Source organism: Nannospalax galili, unplaced genomic scaffold (assembly GCF_000622305.1).
Source record: "Nannospalax galili isolate Female #2095 unplaced genomic scaffold, S.galili_v1.0 scaffold960, whole genome shotgun sequence".
NCBI classification, from domain to species: Eukaryota; Metazoa; Chordata; class Mammalia; order Rodentia; family Spalacidae; genus Nannospalax; species Nannospalax galili.
The window spans coordinates 833,869-849,248 of NW_008348313.1; the positions used below are offsets into that span (position 1 = coordinate 833,869).

General features: G+C 53.6%; 2 protein-coding genes across 2 annotated transcripts; one reads left to right on the plus strand and one right to left on the minus strand.

Moving 5' to 3' along the window:
• Positions 1-1,304: 1,304 nt before the first annotated feature.
• Positions 1,305-8,229, minus strand: Ntn5 (netrin 5). Its single transcript, XM_008845221.2, has 6 exons — positions 7,599-8,229; positions 4,929-5,117; positions 4,577-4,726; positions 4,209-4,262; positions 3,950-4,030; positions 1,305-1,776 (listed from the first exon to the last, which is right to left on the minus strand). Exons 1-6 carry the CDS (start codon positions 8,227-8,229, stop codon positions 1,406-1,408), a joined length of 1,476 nt encoding a protein of 491 aa, XP_008843443.1. The 3' UTR covers positions 1,305-1,405.
• LOC103743624 (galactoside 2-alpha-L-fucosyltransferase 2-like) lies at positions 1,853-15,255 on the plus strand. Its single transcript, XM_008844999.3, has 3 exons — positions 1,853-1,879; positions 3,716-3,792; positions 13,874-15,255. Exon 3 carries the CDS (start codon positions 14,047-14,049, stop codon positions 14,881-14,883), a length of 837 nt encoding a protein of 278 aa, XP_008843221.1. The 5' UTR covers positions 1,853-1,879; positions 3,716-3,792; positions 13,874-14,046; the 3' UTR covers positions 14,884-15,255.
• Positions 15,256-15,380: the final 125 nt, after the last annotated feature.

Here is a 15,380-nt window from a genome sequence, read left to right on the forward strand (position 1 = left end):
TGGGGCATTGCACGACACGGGTGCACTCACATACATGCAGGCAATACACTCATACACATAAAATAATAATAATAATAATAAAAACATTTTTAAAAAAGAGTAAACTCATAGAGGCTTGTTCTGGGTCAGGCATGTTCCAAACCCTAGTGTAGACTAACCAGTTTCTCCTCAAACTGCACTTGTTAGATAATCCTTGAATTCCTGATCCTCCTGTTTCTACCTCACAAATGCTGAGATTACTGACATTCATCACCATGGCTATAGGCTGCATTTCAAGGCCAAGTATCTCATCAGAACTTTCTTCAGCTGTTCACCTAAAAGTTCTTTTATTTCTTCCTCGGAGACTATCCTGAGCCCCATTAGCATAGGAAAGTCCCTAATTGTAGAACTTTCTGGAATTTTGAGACCACTGTCCACTCTAGTCAAATTTCTTGTATCTTAGGGATGGAAAGATCCCTAAGCAGCACTGGCTGCTCTTGCAGAGGATCTGGGTTCGATTTCTAGCACCCACATGCAGCTAACAATCAACCATGACTCCAGTTCCAGGGGATCCGACACCCTCTTTTGGCCTCTGCAGGCACTGTATGACACATGTGTACTCACATACATACAGGCAATGCACTCATACATGAAAAATAAAAATAATAAAGCTGGAGGCGGGGCGTGGTGGTGCACACCTTTAATCCCAGCACTTGGGAGGCAGAGGCCCTGCCACATTGAAATAACTTGTTATTATACTTATAGACCATTATTAAATTAAAAACTATGGTGCAGAAGCTGTAGAGACAGCTCAGTGGTTAAGAGCACTGGCTGTTCTTGCAAAGGACCCAGGTTTGATTTCCAGCACCCACATGACAGTTAACAACCACCCGTAACTCCAATTCCAGGGGCTCCAACACCCTCTTCTGTCCTCTGTGGGCAATGCATGACACGTTCACCTACCCACATGCAGGCAATGCACTCATAGATATTAAATAAAAATAATAAATATTTAAAAGTAAAATATTTTTAAAATTTTCTTGCATCTCCCAGTTACAACTGTCCTACTGTCTTTTAGCCAATCATCAAGCACCCAGTGACACCCTAAGAGTCCTGTCGCCCGTTTGGCTACTTTCAGGTAGCTGTACCTAGAATTTCAGCTGGGCTGATTTACTCAAGGCCTTCGTCCATTTATCCCTAGAGACTCTCCCCGCGTGGATCAGTGGTTTGTGGACCCAATTCCGCAAGATTTGAGACTTTATTAAGAATAACCGCTTGGCTCGCAGGCCAAATGAGGGACTTCCGGCCTGACAGCCCCGCTCGAGGTTTCCCGCCATTTGTTAACTGCCACACTCAGGTGAAGTGACGTCAGGACCTCGAAGCTTCTGGTTGGCTCCGCACCGACGCACGTGGCAGTCGAGGTCGGCTACTGTTGGGGACGCTGGCTCGGCGGAGGGGGCCGCAGGCCTTGGCAGCCACCCTCGAGCTCCTGCTGCTGTAGCCGCCGCAGCGGCCGGGACCAGCGCAGCCTCCAGGGCAGCGCGAGGCTGCGGCGGTCAAGCACGAGGTGCGCAGGGGCTGTGGGGTCCGGGGCGCTCGTCGCGCCCAGCAGCAGGTAGTCGGTGCCTGGTCGGATGCGCAGGCAGCCGCAGGCCAGATCGGCGTGCGGCACCCAGGCCTCCTGGCCGCCTCTGCGCACCGGTCGTGCGCGCTGCTTGTACACCGCCTGCACGCGTAGCGCCAGCCGCCACCACTCGGAACCCGCCGCCTCCGACGCCAGCACCTGAGCACGCAGTACTGTGGGAGGACACCGGCAGGTGCTGGGTTACCTCAGAGTCCCCAAGGGTCGGGCTTGGCCTGCACGGGATGACCTGGAATGGAGCCTTTGAGGGCCAGTGGGGTGAGGACGGGCCTGATGGAGGAGATGCTGTCATGGTAGTGGGAAGCGGTTGGAGGAGGCAGGCGGGGCCTAGGTCTATGAAGTGGAGGCCATGGACAGCGTGGGAAAGTGGCCCAGGGTGGTGAATGTCAAGGGAATGTGAACTGGGATGACCAGGATCATGGTTGATAAGGGTATGTGAGGTGGTTATAGGATCACGGATGCCAAGGGCATGTGAATCCGAGGTCCAGGATCGAGGTTGGAAAGGGCATGTGACGTGCTTGCAGGATCGGATGTCAAGGGCATGTGAAATGGAGGTCCTGAATCATGGTTGCAAAAGGTGTGTGAGATGGGGTGTGGTTTCCAAGATTGTGATTGGGAAGACCATGTAAGGTGGTCCAGGATTTAGACTGGGAAAAGCCTATGAGGTAGGGTTTCAGGATTGTGCTTAGGAAGGGTGTTGGAAGTTAGGGTCTGGAGTTGGAAACAGCATGTGAGGTAGGGTTTAGGATTGTGGTTAAGAAGGGTGTGTCAAGTTAGAGTCCAGATTTCAAGTTGGGAAGGGTGTGGGAGGTAGTTTTGGGATAACAGATGCCAAGGGCATGTGAAACAGAGGTCCAGTTTCATGGTTACAAAAGGTGTGTGAGACTAGGGGCCTGGGGGGGGGGCCAAGATTGTGATTGGGAAGACCATGTAAGGTGGTCCAGGATCCAGGTTAGGGAGGGCATGTGAGGGTTTCAGGACTGTGGTTAGGAAGGGCGTGTGAAGTTAAGAGTCCAGAGTCGGAGATGGGAAGGGTGTGGGAAGTGGGGATCCAAGATGGAGGTTAAGAAGGTTTGGGGAAGGGGGTGGAGGTCTAGGATGATGGTTGGGAATGCTAGGGCTGTGCACCTTCCAGACAAAGGTCAGACGGGGAGGATCCCAGGAGCCTAGGAAACGATGGATGGAGCTTTGGGGGTCATGTTAGAATTAAAAGTGGAGACATCTTGCTGGGCATGATGGTGCATGCCTTTCATTCCAGCACTTGGAAGGCAGAGGCAGGCAGAGCTCTGTGAGTTCAAGGCCAGCCTGGTCTACATAGTGAGTTCCAGGCCAGCAGGGGCTACGGGGAGATCCTGTCTCAAAAAGAACAAAAAATTTAAAAAAAGAAGTAGAGACATATGACAGGCAAGACTGAGGACAGGGCAGAAGCAGCAGGTCCAGGGTCCCAGGGTTGCTGCTATTTCAGCTGGCCTGGAGCTCACTCTGTAGTCTAAACTGGCGGGGAACCGGTTGCAGGCCTTCTGCCTCAGCCTTCTGGGAGCTGGAGATTACAAACACACACCACCATGCCTAGCTAAGTACAAGGTATTAGTGTAGCAGTCAGAAGGTCCCAGGAGTAGAGGCCTCAGGAGAGATCGGTTTTGCCAGAAAAAGGGCTCTAGGGTGAATCTGGGGACCAAAGATGAGTTGAACCCTGGAGCCTGAGAATTGAGATCATGCTATCATGAGTCAAAGTGTGCTGTATGAGAGAGATCAGGCAAGCCTAGGGTCTGGACTCTGGCTAGCAAGCTGTGTCTGTGGGGCTAATATCCTGTGGAGAGGATGGGGAGACTCCACCTCATAGGCTTGAGACACTGAAGTCAGTTGATGATCCTAAAGACAAAAGCCCATGGTCCTATACAAAGGGAAGTAGCTGGGGTTGATCTGCATCTGTTGGCTAGATTCCTGAGAGTCAGAGCTGAACTCATGGGCCTCAGGTTTGGTGGCTGCTGTGATGGGGAGAGGGGTTCAAAGGCTTAGATATCTGGGACCTGAAGGGAAACCACAGGATGAGATGGGCCCTTCCATTTAACTAGATGCCCCTTCTCCTTTTAGCACCCTGAGATGTCAGGCTGAAGGAGAGGATGAAACTACAAATGCAAGATGTGGGGGACAAAGAGAAACCTGAGAAGGTAGGGGACACCCTCTCCCCACTGTCTTCCACTTTTGCCCTCTGTTCCATCAGATCCTGGCACAGGAAGGGCCCTTTAGGGCCCAATACCCCTTCCCATTTAAGGTAAGAAAATGGAAGACTGAGGTGAGGCAGGTCCTCGTCTCTTCAGTACTTACTGTAATCCTGCTGGCAGAACCTCTGCAGGCTCATGTGCACACTGGTGTCCGAGACATTGCAGTAGTTTTGACATTGTGGGTCTGGGGAGGGTCAGGCCATCTGCAGTGGGCTCCCATGGCCTGGACTACATTCCCCCTCCTTCCATTTCGGCAGACATCTGGACTGCCTGCACCCTCAAGAAGGACTGGGCACCCTCAGACCCAGTCAGCCCACCCCCAACCCCTTTTGCTGCCTGTAATGTCTGTGCCAACCTCTTACCAGAGCGAGAAGCAATTGGAGTAGTAGCAAGGGTGGTTGTTACCTCGGGAATTCCTGTCAGACCACGGGAGAAAGGAAACTCTTGATTATCCCCCACCTCAAGGAATCCAGGCATGCGGACTCCCAAGAGTGGGAGAGTCCCTTATCCTCCTCTTCCAAGACCCTCCACTTCCCCACCAAGAACAAGGAGTCTAGAACCCCAGCCTCCTCCTTCCTAATAATAAAAGAGCCTACAATTCAGACCCAGGTTCTCCGAAGCCTCTCCTGCCTACTTCCAAGCTGCAGCCACACTGCACTTGTCCACTGAGACCTGGACAGTCCCCATCCATCTCCGTTTAGGACTTATGGTCATGTAATATGGGACTCACGCTGGCAGGGCATACTAGGGGAGTGGCTCTGCTGGTAGCCGGGACCACAGCGATTGCATGTCAGGCCTGTGACTCCTAGCTTGCAGAAGCATTGCCCACTGGTCTGGTTGCACATGCCTCCTGTTGCTCCAATTGGGTGGCACTGGCAGGCTACTTGTGGAGAGAAACAAGGTATGAGGCATTTAGGATAAAGAGGCTCCCTACAGAATCCATGTCCCACTCCCCAAACCTAAGTCCACCCCAGCCTTCTTCCCGCACACCTAGGGATCCAGACCCCACCTTCTGCACCCTCCAACATGGAATCCTGACCCTGTATTCTTTCCCCTTCAGCCTGGCTTCAGACCACACTCACCCCTGCATGCCTTGGGGCTGGTGATGGGCTGGCTTGGGTCCCTCCAGAATCCTGGCTGGCAGTAGTGACAATGCCGCCCAGCCGTGTGGTGGCGGCATCGCTCACACACACCCCCACTGTGGCCGCCTGATAACCTGAATAGTTCAGAGTTGAATCGGCAGCGTCGGGCATGCTGGTTACAGGAGCAGGCTGGAGACGAGATGATGTTTAAAACTGTCATTCAGGCACATCAGGGTGGGGCCTCTGTCCCACATCCCCAGCTGTCTTCCCACAACTCTGCTCTCAGGACAAGAAAGAATATGAGATTTGTAATAACAGAGACTGCCTTCATTCCCAAGGTGTCTTAATTCTCATTCTAAAATGTAGCATTGCAGGGGTCACCAGTTAGCCTGTGACCCTCCTGAGAGGCTCTATGAGGTGCTGAAAGAGGATGGGCTGGAAGTTGGACGAGCACATGTGACCTCCATGCGGCAAGGAACTGCTCCATCCCATAGTTCAGTGCCACTGGCCACAGGATGGCAATTGTTTACTTTCTGAGGCACCAAAGAGATAAAGAAAGACATGCTTCACCCAGGGTGCAGCACAGAGCATGTATTAGGTACCATAGTGTTCCCACACACTGGGCACCATGCACAAAACATGTCATGCTCATGTGAGCTCTGAGAAGCTGCTACCATCATTACCCCCATCTGTAAGATGGAGAAAATGAGACACAGAGGTGAGGTCACCTCCCCAAAGCAGCACAGCCATGAGGGGGCCATTAGAAGAATTTGAGCCTGTTTCCTGAGCTGGCCACTTTAGGGTGCCTCTACAAAGCCCACAAGATTGTTGACCACGTGCAGTGCATTTTCCATGGGGACATTTTATTAGGTTCTCAAAGGCAAGGATTCCCAAATCTCACCTCTGATCAAAGACACTAGGAAACTTTTGTATTTTTTGGGGGGGGGGACAGGATCTCATGTAGTACAGGCTACCTTCAGACTTGGTCTGTAGCCAGACTGGCCTAGAATTCATGATCTTCTTTCCATCTCCCAATTACCAGGACTAGCTTACCATAAAATACATAAATCCAGGGCTCATTCAGCATCATCAGGCCCATAGGTCTAGCAGGCTTCCGCAGAGTGCCTAGTTAGTCTGTGACAAGACCTGAACTCAGGAGCCAAGAGCCTGAGCTAGCAGCTCTAGGAGCCCAGCAAAGAAGTGGAGTGGTCAGGGAGGAAGCAGCTGTGTGTTCTTGAGACTGACACTACTTTCACTCAATCCTCCATTGCTCCCTGTCCAGTGAGGTGCTCTGCCATCTCCCAAGGGTTTGGGTGGCTTTAAGTGGCAGCGCTGCTCTGATCCCACAGCATAGAGGCAGACAATGGCTTTGCCTCACTTCTCTTCTGGGATAACAAGTAGGGGACAGTCAAGCCCTCTCATCTCATCTCTAAAGCTACAGGAGTTTTACCATCTGTCATGCATGTCCCTAGGGCCATACTCCTCTCAGCTTGGGTGGGTATGGCCATCCTCAGGGATACTGCCTCCCCAGGGCCCAGGCCCTGTCCCAGCCTCAGGACATGTGAGTCTCCCCTGTTGGGCCTTGAGGTGAAGGAGGACAGAGGGTTGGGGTACTATGCCCTCCAGGGAAGGCCAGGAAATGTATGTATCTGTCTTTGTCTGTTGGCCTGTGAAGTCATTGCCCATAGGCCTGAAGGTACTCAGACCCTCTACCAAGGTTACAGACAGAAGTAGAAAAACAGATAGGAAAGAGTGGACAGTGGCTGAAGGAAGAGGGGCCCAGAATGGGTGCTGGGGACAGCACCATCTAGGAAGACCCAAGTCTCTCAATCATTTCACTGCTGTGTCCCCTCTGGTCTTGCCTTCCTGTGTGGGAATGGTACCATGGCAGTTGCTCAGAACTGGATACAGAGCTCTGTAATCAGGGCTTTGTGTACTCCAGTTCTCTGGTTTCCCAGCAGCCTTAGGGAAGTTCTGTCACTGTCCCCACTTTATGTAGGAGGAAACCAGGTACTAGAAGCCAAATCCCCTGCCTGAAGTCACGTAGTTGATAAGCTAAGGAAGTGAGATTGGGTCAAGACTATCTGCTGAGACTATATGTTCCTGCAGGTGTCCTGGGACACCCAGTGTGACAGCACCCATCCGGAACTGGGCAAGTGTGATCAAAGCTCAGATCTGGGCCCCAACACACCTGGCAGCTCTGTGTCCTTGTGTAAGAGACATCTGGCTGCGGTCTCCTCATCTGGACAGTGAGCTAGCTGGTAGTTAATCAGTGCATGTTTTGTGACTAAACATTCTCCATATGGTGTTTCCCAGGAGTCAGGAAGTATCTCTGCCTGTCCCCCTGCCTGAGCCCCTGTGCTAGGCCAGGCCCTGGGCTCTGCACTGCTCAGGACTGTCACTGATGCCACATGGTTACCTACAGTGAGTGCTGGGAGAGCCTAGAGCCCCTGACAGCAGGTGGGGGACTGCTCATGTGTGCATGTGTGTGAATGACATGGTCAGCAAATAGGAGAGGAGACCCGGTCACTGTACAGTGGGAGAACAACCAAGGACAAGTGGTTCTGGGAGGGAAGAGAGCATCCTACATGCTTTTGGACGAGGGGTCAACAACGGGTGTCCCAGGGGGCCAAGTGGTGGTGGGGGTGGAGGGAGATACCCAGGACTTACGCAGGCATGGGTGGGGATGCCGGGGTGTGGCAGGCCTCCAGGGCCAGTCTTGATGGGATGGGCGGCAGCTCTCACACCCTGGGCCAGTGGTATGGTGGCGGCAGCGGCAGCGAGGGGGCCGGGCCTGGGCAGCGCACTGGGCAGCATGGCCATGGCACTGGCAGCGGCCTCTCACCCCAGTGGCTGCTAGCCCTGCCTGGCCCCCAAACTCCACACGGAGGTGACTGGCCACTACCCAAGCCTTGGGGCCTGGTGGGGAATGAAAGGTTACCCTCTCAGGGCCCTCCAGGGCCCCAGGCCAGGCAGGTCTGTACCACAGTGGCCTCCAGGGGCCCCCTCTGGCCCAGGCAGCAGAAAGGACCAGAGCTGGGGGCCCTGGGGTGCAGAAGCGCAGGGTGACAGATGTCAGGAGGAAGGGGCCATCCAGGTCCAGGATCAGACTGCCATTGCAGGTGGGGCCAGGGCCAGGGTTAGCTGCAGGAAGCACACAGGCCTGAGGACAGGGGGCTGTCACTCTGCCAGCCAGCCGGGTCACTGGGGGCAGGCAGAAGCGAGGGTGCCCTCCTGGATCGTAGCATGGGTCTGAGGTAGCCTGACTCAGGAGGAGCAAGAGAGCGAAGGCCGTGGGCATGGCCTCGGCAGAGCCAGCACCTGCAGACAGAGGTGGCAGATGGGGCTACAGTCAGCCCCCACTTTGCTGCCAGAGGCTCCCTGTGGATGTTGCATTCCAGTCCAGTCTGCTCAAGCCCCCACCCTGGCTGCTTCGAAGCGAGGAAAATAGTTCCATCTGGGGAGAATTACTGTTTACATAACCCGGAGGGGAAAGAACGCAAGTAAAATCAAGAATTTTGCCTGAACTAATCCGGAGCTTAACACTCCAGAGTTATCCATCAGTGTCCGGAGGCAGGGGCCCTGGGGAGATGGTGAGGGTTAGATGAGGGACCAGTGGGCCAATAGATGGGAAAACCTACAGGGAGTCAGGGAAGAGATGGGGGGATCATGGCTGAGGAAAGAAACAGAGAAGAGGAGCAGGAGCCAACAGGCCTTGGGCAAGGCCAGAGGGACAGACAGGGTGGGGCAGAGGTTGGGAGACTCAGGCGCACAGACACTTGGGATGGATGGAAGTATGGATAGCAAGAAGCTGGGAGATCCTGGGGCTGAGAAGGGCAAGCAGGTGGATTCAGACATCTGGGATAACCTGAGGACAGCACAAAGCCTGGTCCCAGCCCCACAGGGGAGGGAGAGCTGGCAGTATCCAGTAGGAGATCAGAGGCAGAGGCATAGGCCCTGGCCCAGGTGGATCATAGTAGAGGCCTTTCTCAGAGGCAGGCCCTAACCTTGTTCACACCCTGGGCACGGAGAGGGATTGTCTTTAAACAACCCCAGCCTCTGCCACCTACCCCAACCCTCTACCCTTAACCCTCCCCTACTCCTGTGCAGACCCAGAGAATAGACCTGAGGGAAGAATGGAGTGTGGGGGCTGGAAGCCAGTGTCACCCTGGGGTTGGAGAGCAGTACTGAGAAAGTGGAAGCCAGGCCTCCCTTTAGTATTCCGAATGTTGGGACCCCACAGTTAAATTTCTAGAACTTTCTGATTAACAGCCCCACCTGCTGCTCTAGGCCTCAGACCCAGGATTTAAGTCTCCATGTTCCCAACAGTGCTCAGGCCTTCCTCAGTGTAGATGGGGGAGCTGATGTCCGGGTTTATGTAATAAAGGAGGAAAAGCAGGAAGTGGCACAAAACGTGCCAGATGCCAGGAGACTAGAGACCGGAAATCCAGAGCTCAGGAGGTATTAGGAGCCAGAAGACTGAAGCCCTCAACTGCCCCGACTCAGGACTGGGGATCTCCAGACCTTTCTGAGCCCCTTGCCTGGACCCTTACCTCTGAATCTGCATCTTAACTGAGAGCCACATAGTCCATATTCCACTGCCAACAGTGTCTCCCCTGCCCAGGCCACAGGCCTGGTCTCTGCCCCCAGGAGTCTGGTGCCATTATATACCCATAAGGCGGTGTTGGCTGGCCATTAAACCCCAGGCCCTCATGTAAGCACACGTTTCTTGCTGGGTAATTCTGGGGTCCCACCTTCTGACCCTTAACACCTTAAGGAATCAAGCTGGAAGTTCTCTGTGTTCTGGAGAGAGGGTAGGAACTGGCCCTTACCGATCCTGGGCCTAAACTCTTCTACCTCTCAGAAACAGGCCCAACCAAGCTCCATAGGCCCATAGGCAGTTTTGCTGGGTAGGTGGGGTCCACAGGGGACCCAGGCTTTTTCCCCCACGTTTGGCATGCGTCCCCCACTTGGCTTTTAGGGCATCCATCAAACCTGCTTAGAAGAGAAGACTGTCCCGTAGTCAGTTCCCAAGCTCTTCCATAGGAGCAGTGCTGTGGTGGGCTCTCGGGAGGAGTGACGAGTGGCTGTTCTCAGGCCCAGGCTAGTGGGGATTCTGGGCGGGAGCACAAAGCAGAGCCCGCAGAATCCAACACCCCTGCCCACCCCACCCCCTGCCCCAGCCCCTCGCCAACAGCAACCACTCTCCCTGCAGGGACCCCTGCCAGACAGGCCACCCGAGACTATGTGGGACCGGAGCGCTGTCGCCCCCAGCAGGCTTGCAGCCTGGTGGCCCAGAACAAGCTGGTCTAGGAAACTCCAAGCAGGTAGGAGCAAGAGCTGCAGATGGGCCTGAACTGGGGTCCTGTCCAGCTCCTACTCTGTGCAGCCCCTCTGACACCCCCAGATGCCATGGAGTAACTGGGGTGGGGCATGCACCTTGGGAGTTAAGCTAGCCTGCTAGTTCCCTAACTCCAGGCCAGCCCCTTCTAGTCCCTCTGGAACCTCCTGACACTGTGGGTTAATTGAGCATTAAGGTCGGTTGGCTTCAAGCCCTAAAATTGTTCTTGGAAGGCTCAGAGCAGCCACAGGGAGACTAGTGTAGTCTGTAAGGGTGGCAAAGGCAGTGGGACAGGAAGAGCGCCTCTGGTCTTGACAAACCTGGGTAAAAGATGGGGAGAAAGGTGGCATGGGCCAAAGGGACCCCCAGAACAACTGGTGTCCTCAAGGTCTTGGGAGTTTTGGCTGGAAATGCTCATGCAACTATTGTATACCTTTGAGCAGTTATGACTTCCATCTGAGCAAGGCAATGGTGTGTGCAGTTTGTGAGTACATCCCATTCACTGTTACCCGTTGTGCCATTGTGTGAAACTGGCCCAAGATGAGAGTCAACCCACTACCCTGGAGGTGGGAAATGCCCCTATTCTGGCACCAGGTGACCCTTGAGGCCAGGATCTGGTAGGAGTTAAAGACAGACGGAAGAGCTGATGGTTAGGAGGAAGCATGAACTATGAGAGAAGGGGCTGGGGGCCGACAGACCCCCATATCAGAGATCCAAGTCCTAGACAAGGGACATGTGGCACTGGTGGATACAGCAAGTCTTCCCAGGGCTGCCTGTGTCCTGGGTCATGAGACTGAGCAAGGTAGGTCCCCACCTTTTAGACAGAAAGGCAGAAAACTGGTCCGTACTGTAGACTGTTAGGTGTCATATGCTTTGGAACAGGGACAGGTGTTGTGGCTTCAGAGGGATGGCAAGGAGAGACAGACAGGAGGAGCCTTGCCCTGGCTGTCAGAGGACATGCCAAGGTTTGGGTCTTCTGTAGGATCCTCCTTGCCCAGAATGGTCCCTAAGCTGTCCCCAGAAGGACCTTTCTTCCTCACTTTGTTCTTGGTAGCCTGAGTTGACAGCATACACCCTAGGGTGAATGGGGAAACAAGAGGGAGAGCCAAGCAGGAAGAGATCTGTTCCCCAATTGGAAGGTGGCATGGAGGTGCTTCCCAAGTAGAGGGACTTTCACACCAGGAGACCTGGCTTCAAGAGGGCTCAGGCCTGTGTCTACCCTCCAAGATTCAGGTGGAGGAAAGGGTTTTCCAGTTCTTGAGGCTGAACATCCTTAAGGGGGCACTCTTGAGGAAACAGGATGGAGGCGGGGCCTTACTGTGCACTTACACAGAACCTCAAGATGGCAGCAGCACAGCGCTGCCGGGAACAGAACCCAGAACAGATTCTCCTAAGGCTGCAGCCGAGCTCTGAGCTCTTTCTCTCCCCCCACTGGCCCTGGTTTCCAGTCCCTGCTCTGCTGCCTGGTGCTGAGTGGGGGTCTTCTAGACCTGCTACGGATCTGACTTGGCTGGGAGTTCTACTTCTCCAGGACAGGACCCTGAGTTGGGAGGATAGCTAAGAGATATGATTGGGAGGAGAAAGAGGGCTCAAGTGGCGCTAATTTGCTTTGTGGAAACTAAAGCAGTGAAGGAGGTATGCTTCTAGTATGTCTGGGGGTGAGGGCTGTGTCTTGTAGTCAGAGCTGACTAACCTTGCTGGGGCCACTGAGTTAAACTCCACACATTCAAGAAGGAGCCAAGAATGTTGAGATTTCCAAATGGGGTCAAATGAATAAAGTAAGGGTACCTGGGATACAGAAGAGCTGAGGTAGCCCCCAGAACCTTGAGGCTTGTACAGAGAGAAAGCAAGTCAGCACATGATAGAGTGGGCATGTGAAGAATTTTGGGAGCCCTGGGAAAGCTGGGACCTGACTGCATAAGGAACCTTGGAGAGAGAAGAGGTTTTTGATCCTGTCCCTAAGACGGGGAGCTCTGGATGTATCAGACCCAGTGGAACCAAGATAGGACTTACAGGTTAAACATGTGTCTCCTTACACAAATGCACGTGCGTGTGCGTGCACACACACACACATACACGTCCCGGCGAGGGACAGTGGAATGAAGAAATGGGACTCTTGGTGGTTCCTGAAACCAGTGACCTCAGGGCCACATTTGACCCACACTAGACAAATGCCCAACAGGAAGTGAAAAGTATCCACATGGAAACTTGGGTCACAGCAGTGTCATCTGTCACAGGTAGAAAGTGGAAGGAACCCAAGTGTGCAGCAGCTGGTGCAGCAATGAGCTAAACATGGCCTTCCCACACAGCAGACTGTTCAGATGACATGGCTATAACACAGGCAGGAATTGCCAGATTCAAGGGCCAGATTACATGCTTCTACATGTTAACCATGTGGACCAGCAAGTCTCAGACAGAGCCAGCTTAGCTGAAGGGGGCAGCAGACTGGGAGATGGGGCAATCCTGGAGGTGCAGGATCTTTTGAATGAAGCAAGTATTTTGAAAGTGATGTCAGTTTATCAGCCCCAAGTACACTGAAAGCTACAACACTGAACACTGACATGGGTGGATTCTTGGGTACACAAGTCACAGTTCAGTAAAGTGATCATCAAAAAACATGCTTGTTTCAGATCCATATTATGAAGGCCAAAAACTATACAGCCTGACTAGTATCACAGAATGTTCCAGAGGCAGGAACTGAGCACTGCCCATCCCCTGAATCCTGGCCCAGGAGCAGGTGCAGCACTGCCATATTTGACTGGTAATGGCAGGTGCAAGCCTACACAGGTTTGGGGAGTCAGGGACTCTGGCCAGCTTGGATCTGTCATACCACAGGCAGTGAGACGGCACAATGATTAGCATTGTGGGTACTGTGGCCACTCTCAGAAGAAGCATTATAAAGTAAGATAGGATTATTTGAACAAGGCATTGTAATTCTGTCAGAGGGCGACTCAACTCTTGGGAGTCAGTTGGCTCACACTACCTTATGGGATCCCAGGATCGAACCCCGGTTGTCAGGCCTGCCCATAAGGACCTCCCTCTACTGGCTGAGCCATCGCTGGCCTGAGCACTGTAATTCTGACAGTGGATCTGATAATGGAGACAGGTGAGTGACTGAAACATTGAAACATGCAGAGGTATGGAGGCACTGGGTCCAGGATGACCCGCCAGAGCCGAAGTGGGAAAAGTGACGATTTCAGCAGCAGGAGCACGAAATGTAAGATGTATCATTGCTTATTTCTGGAAATTGCCATTTAATATTTTCAAACCACACTACCTTGGCTAACTAGAACTCTAGAAGGTGCAACTACGGATAAAGAGGACGACTGTGTGCCATTTAATTCTCTTGCCCCCCCCCCCCAGAGAGTTCTGTCAGGACCATAGAAATGACTAATCACAGATAAGATATTGTTGACTGTAGCCATTTTCAACAGTTAGACCTAGTCAAAAGCAAAAAGACTGAGAGGTCCAATAAGTCAGAGGTACTGTACAGAGGGTGGGCCAACCCAGAACCAGGGAGAAAGACTCCCAGACAGTTAATGGACTGGGGAGACATCCGATTCCCCAGTCATCCGTCCTTACTCCTGTCTTCTTTCTCCCACAGCTGGCCAGACATTCAGGGCCCTCTGTCCACCTCTTTCCACCTTCTACTTTTTTTTTGCTATCTTCGTGGTGTCCACCATTTTCCATTGCCACCGGCGCCTGGCTCTGGTCCCTGCTCCCTGGGCCTCCTCAGCCCTTGTGGTCCTGGCTCCCACACACCTACCCTTAGAGGGCATGTTCACCATCAACGCCATCGGCCGCCTGGGCAACCAGATGGGCCAGTACGCCACACTGTTTGCGCTGGCCAGGATGAACGGGCGGCCTGCCTTCATCCCTGAGTCCATGCACAGTACGCTGGCGCCGATCTTCAGGATCAGTCTCCCGGTGCTGCACAGCTCCACTGACAGGCAGATCCCGTGGCAGAACTACCATCTCAACGACTGGATGGAGGAGCGCTACCACCACATCCCAGGACGGTATGTGCGTCTCACAGGGTACCCGTGCTCCTGGACCTTCTACCATCACCTGCGCCCGGAGATCCTGCAGGAGTTCAGCCTACACGACCACGTGCGGGAGGAGGCCCAGGCCTTCTTGCGGGGCCTGCGGGTGAATGGGAGCCGGCCCCGCACCTTTGTGGGCGTCCACGTGCGTCGTGGGGACTATGTACACGTCATGCCCAAGGTGTGGAAGGGTGTGGTGGCTGACCGGGGCTACCTGGAGCAGGCCCTGGACAGGTTCCGGGCTCGCCACCAGTCCCCAGTCTTTGTGGTCACCAGCAACGGCATGGCCTGGTGCAGAGAGAACATCAATGCCTCAAAAGGGGATGTGGCATTTGCTGGCAATGGTCTTCAAGGCTCACCTTCCAAAGATTTTGCACTGCTCCTGCAGTGCAACCACAGCATCATCACTGTGGGTACCTTTGGAATATGGGCCGCCTACCTCACAGGTGGGGAGACCATATACCTGGCCAACTTCACCCAGTCCAACTCCCCCTTTAACATGGTTTTTAAGCCACAGGCTGCCTTTTTGCCTGAGTGGGTGGGCATTGCTGCCAACCTGAAACAGGGCTAACAGAGAGGCCCCTAGCCCTGTGTGTACATGTCCCTTCCTCATTTATGTTCTCTTAAAATCTCCACCCTTGCCTGCTTTTGTGTCCTTGTGAGGTGGTCTCCTGGTGAAGGCCAGGCTGGCCTCACTTTAGTATATAGAACACTTTTGCTCCCACCTCCCAGGTCCCCACCAACTTGAATCCCCATTTCTTGCCCTTGTCTGCCTGCAGGACTGCATGCCTTTTCCTTTACAGTCAAGAGTATGTCTGCCCAGAGCCCTTTCTGACCTCATTGTCGTCTGTGAAGTTTTTGCTATGGTATCTGGGGACAAAGATGGGGGCTGTCTGCCTGCCCTCTTCTATAGCATGACAGTCACCTTAAAGTAATAGTCATTGCCGGGCATGGTGGTGCAGGCTTTTAATCCCAGCATTAGGGAGGCAGAGGCAGGCAGATGTCTGTGAGTTCAAGGCCAGCCTGGTCTACATAGTGAGTTCCAGGACAACTGGGGCTACAGGGAGA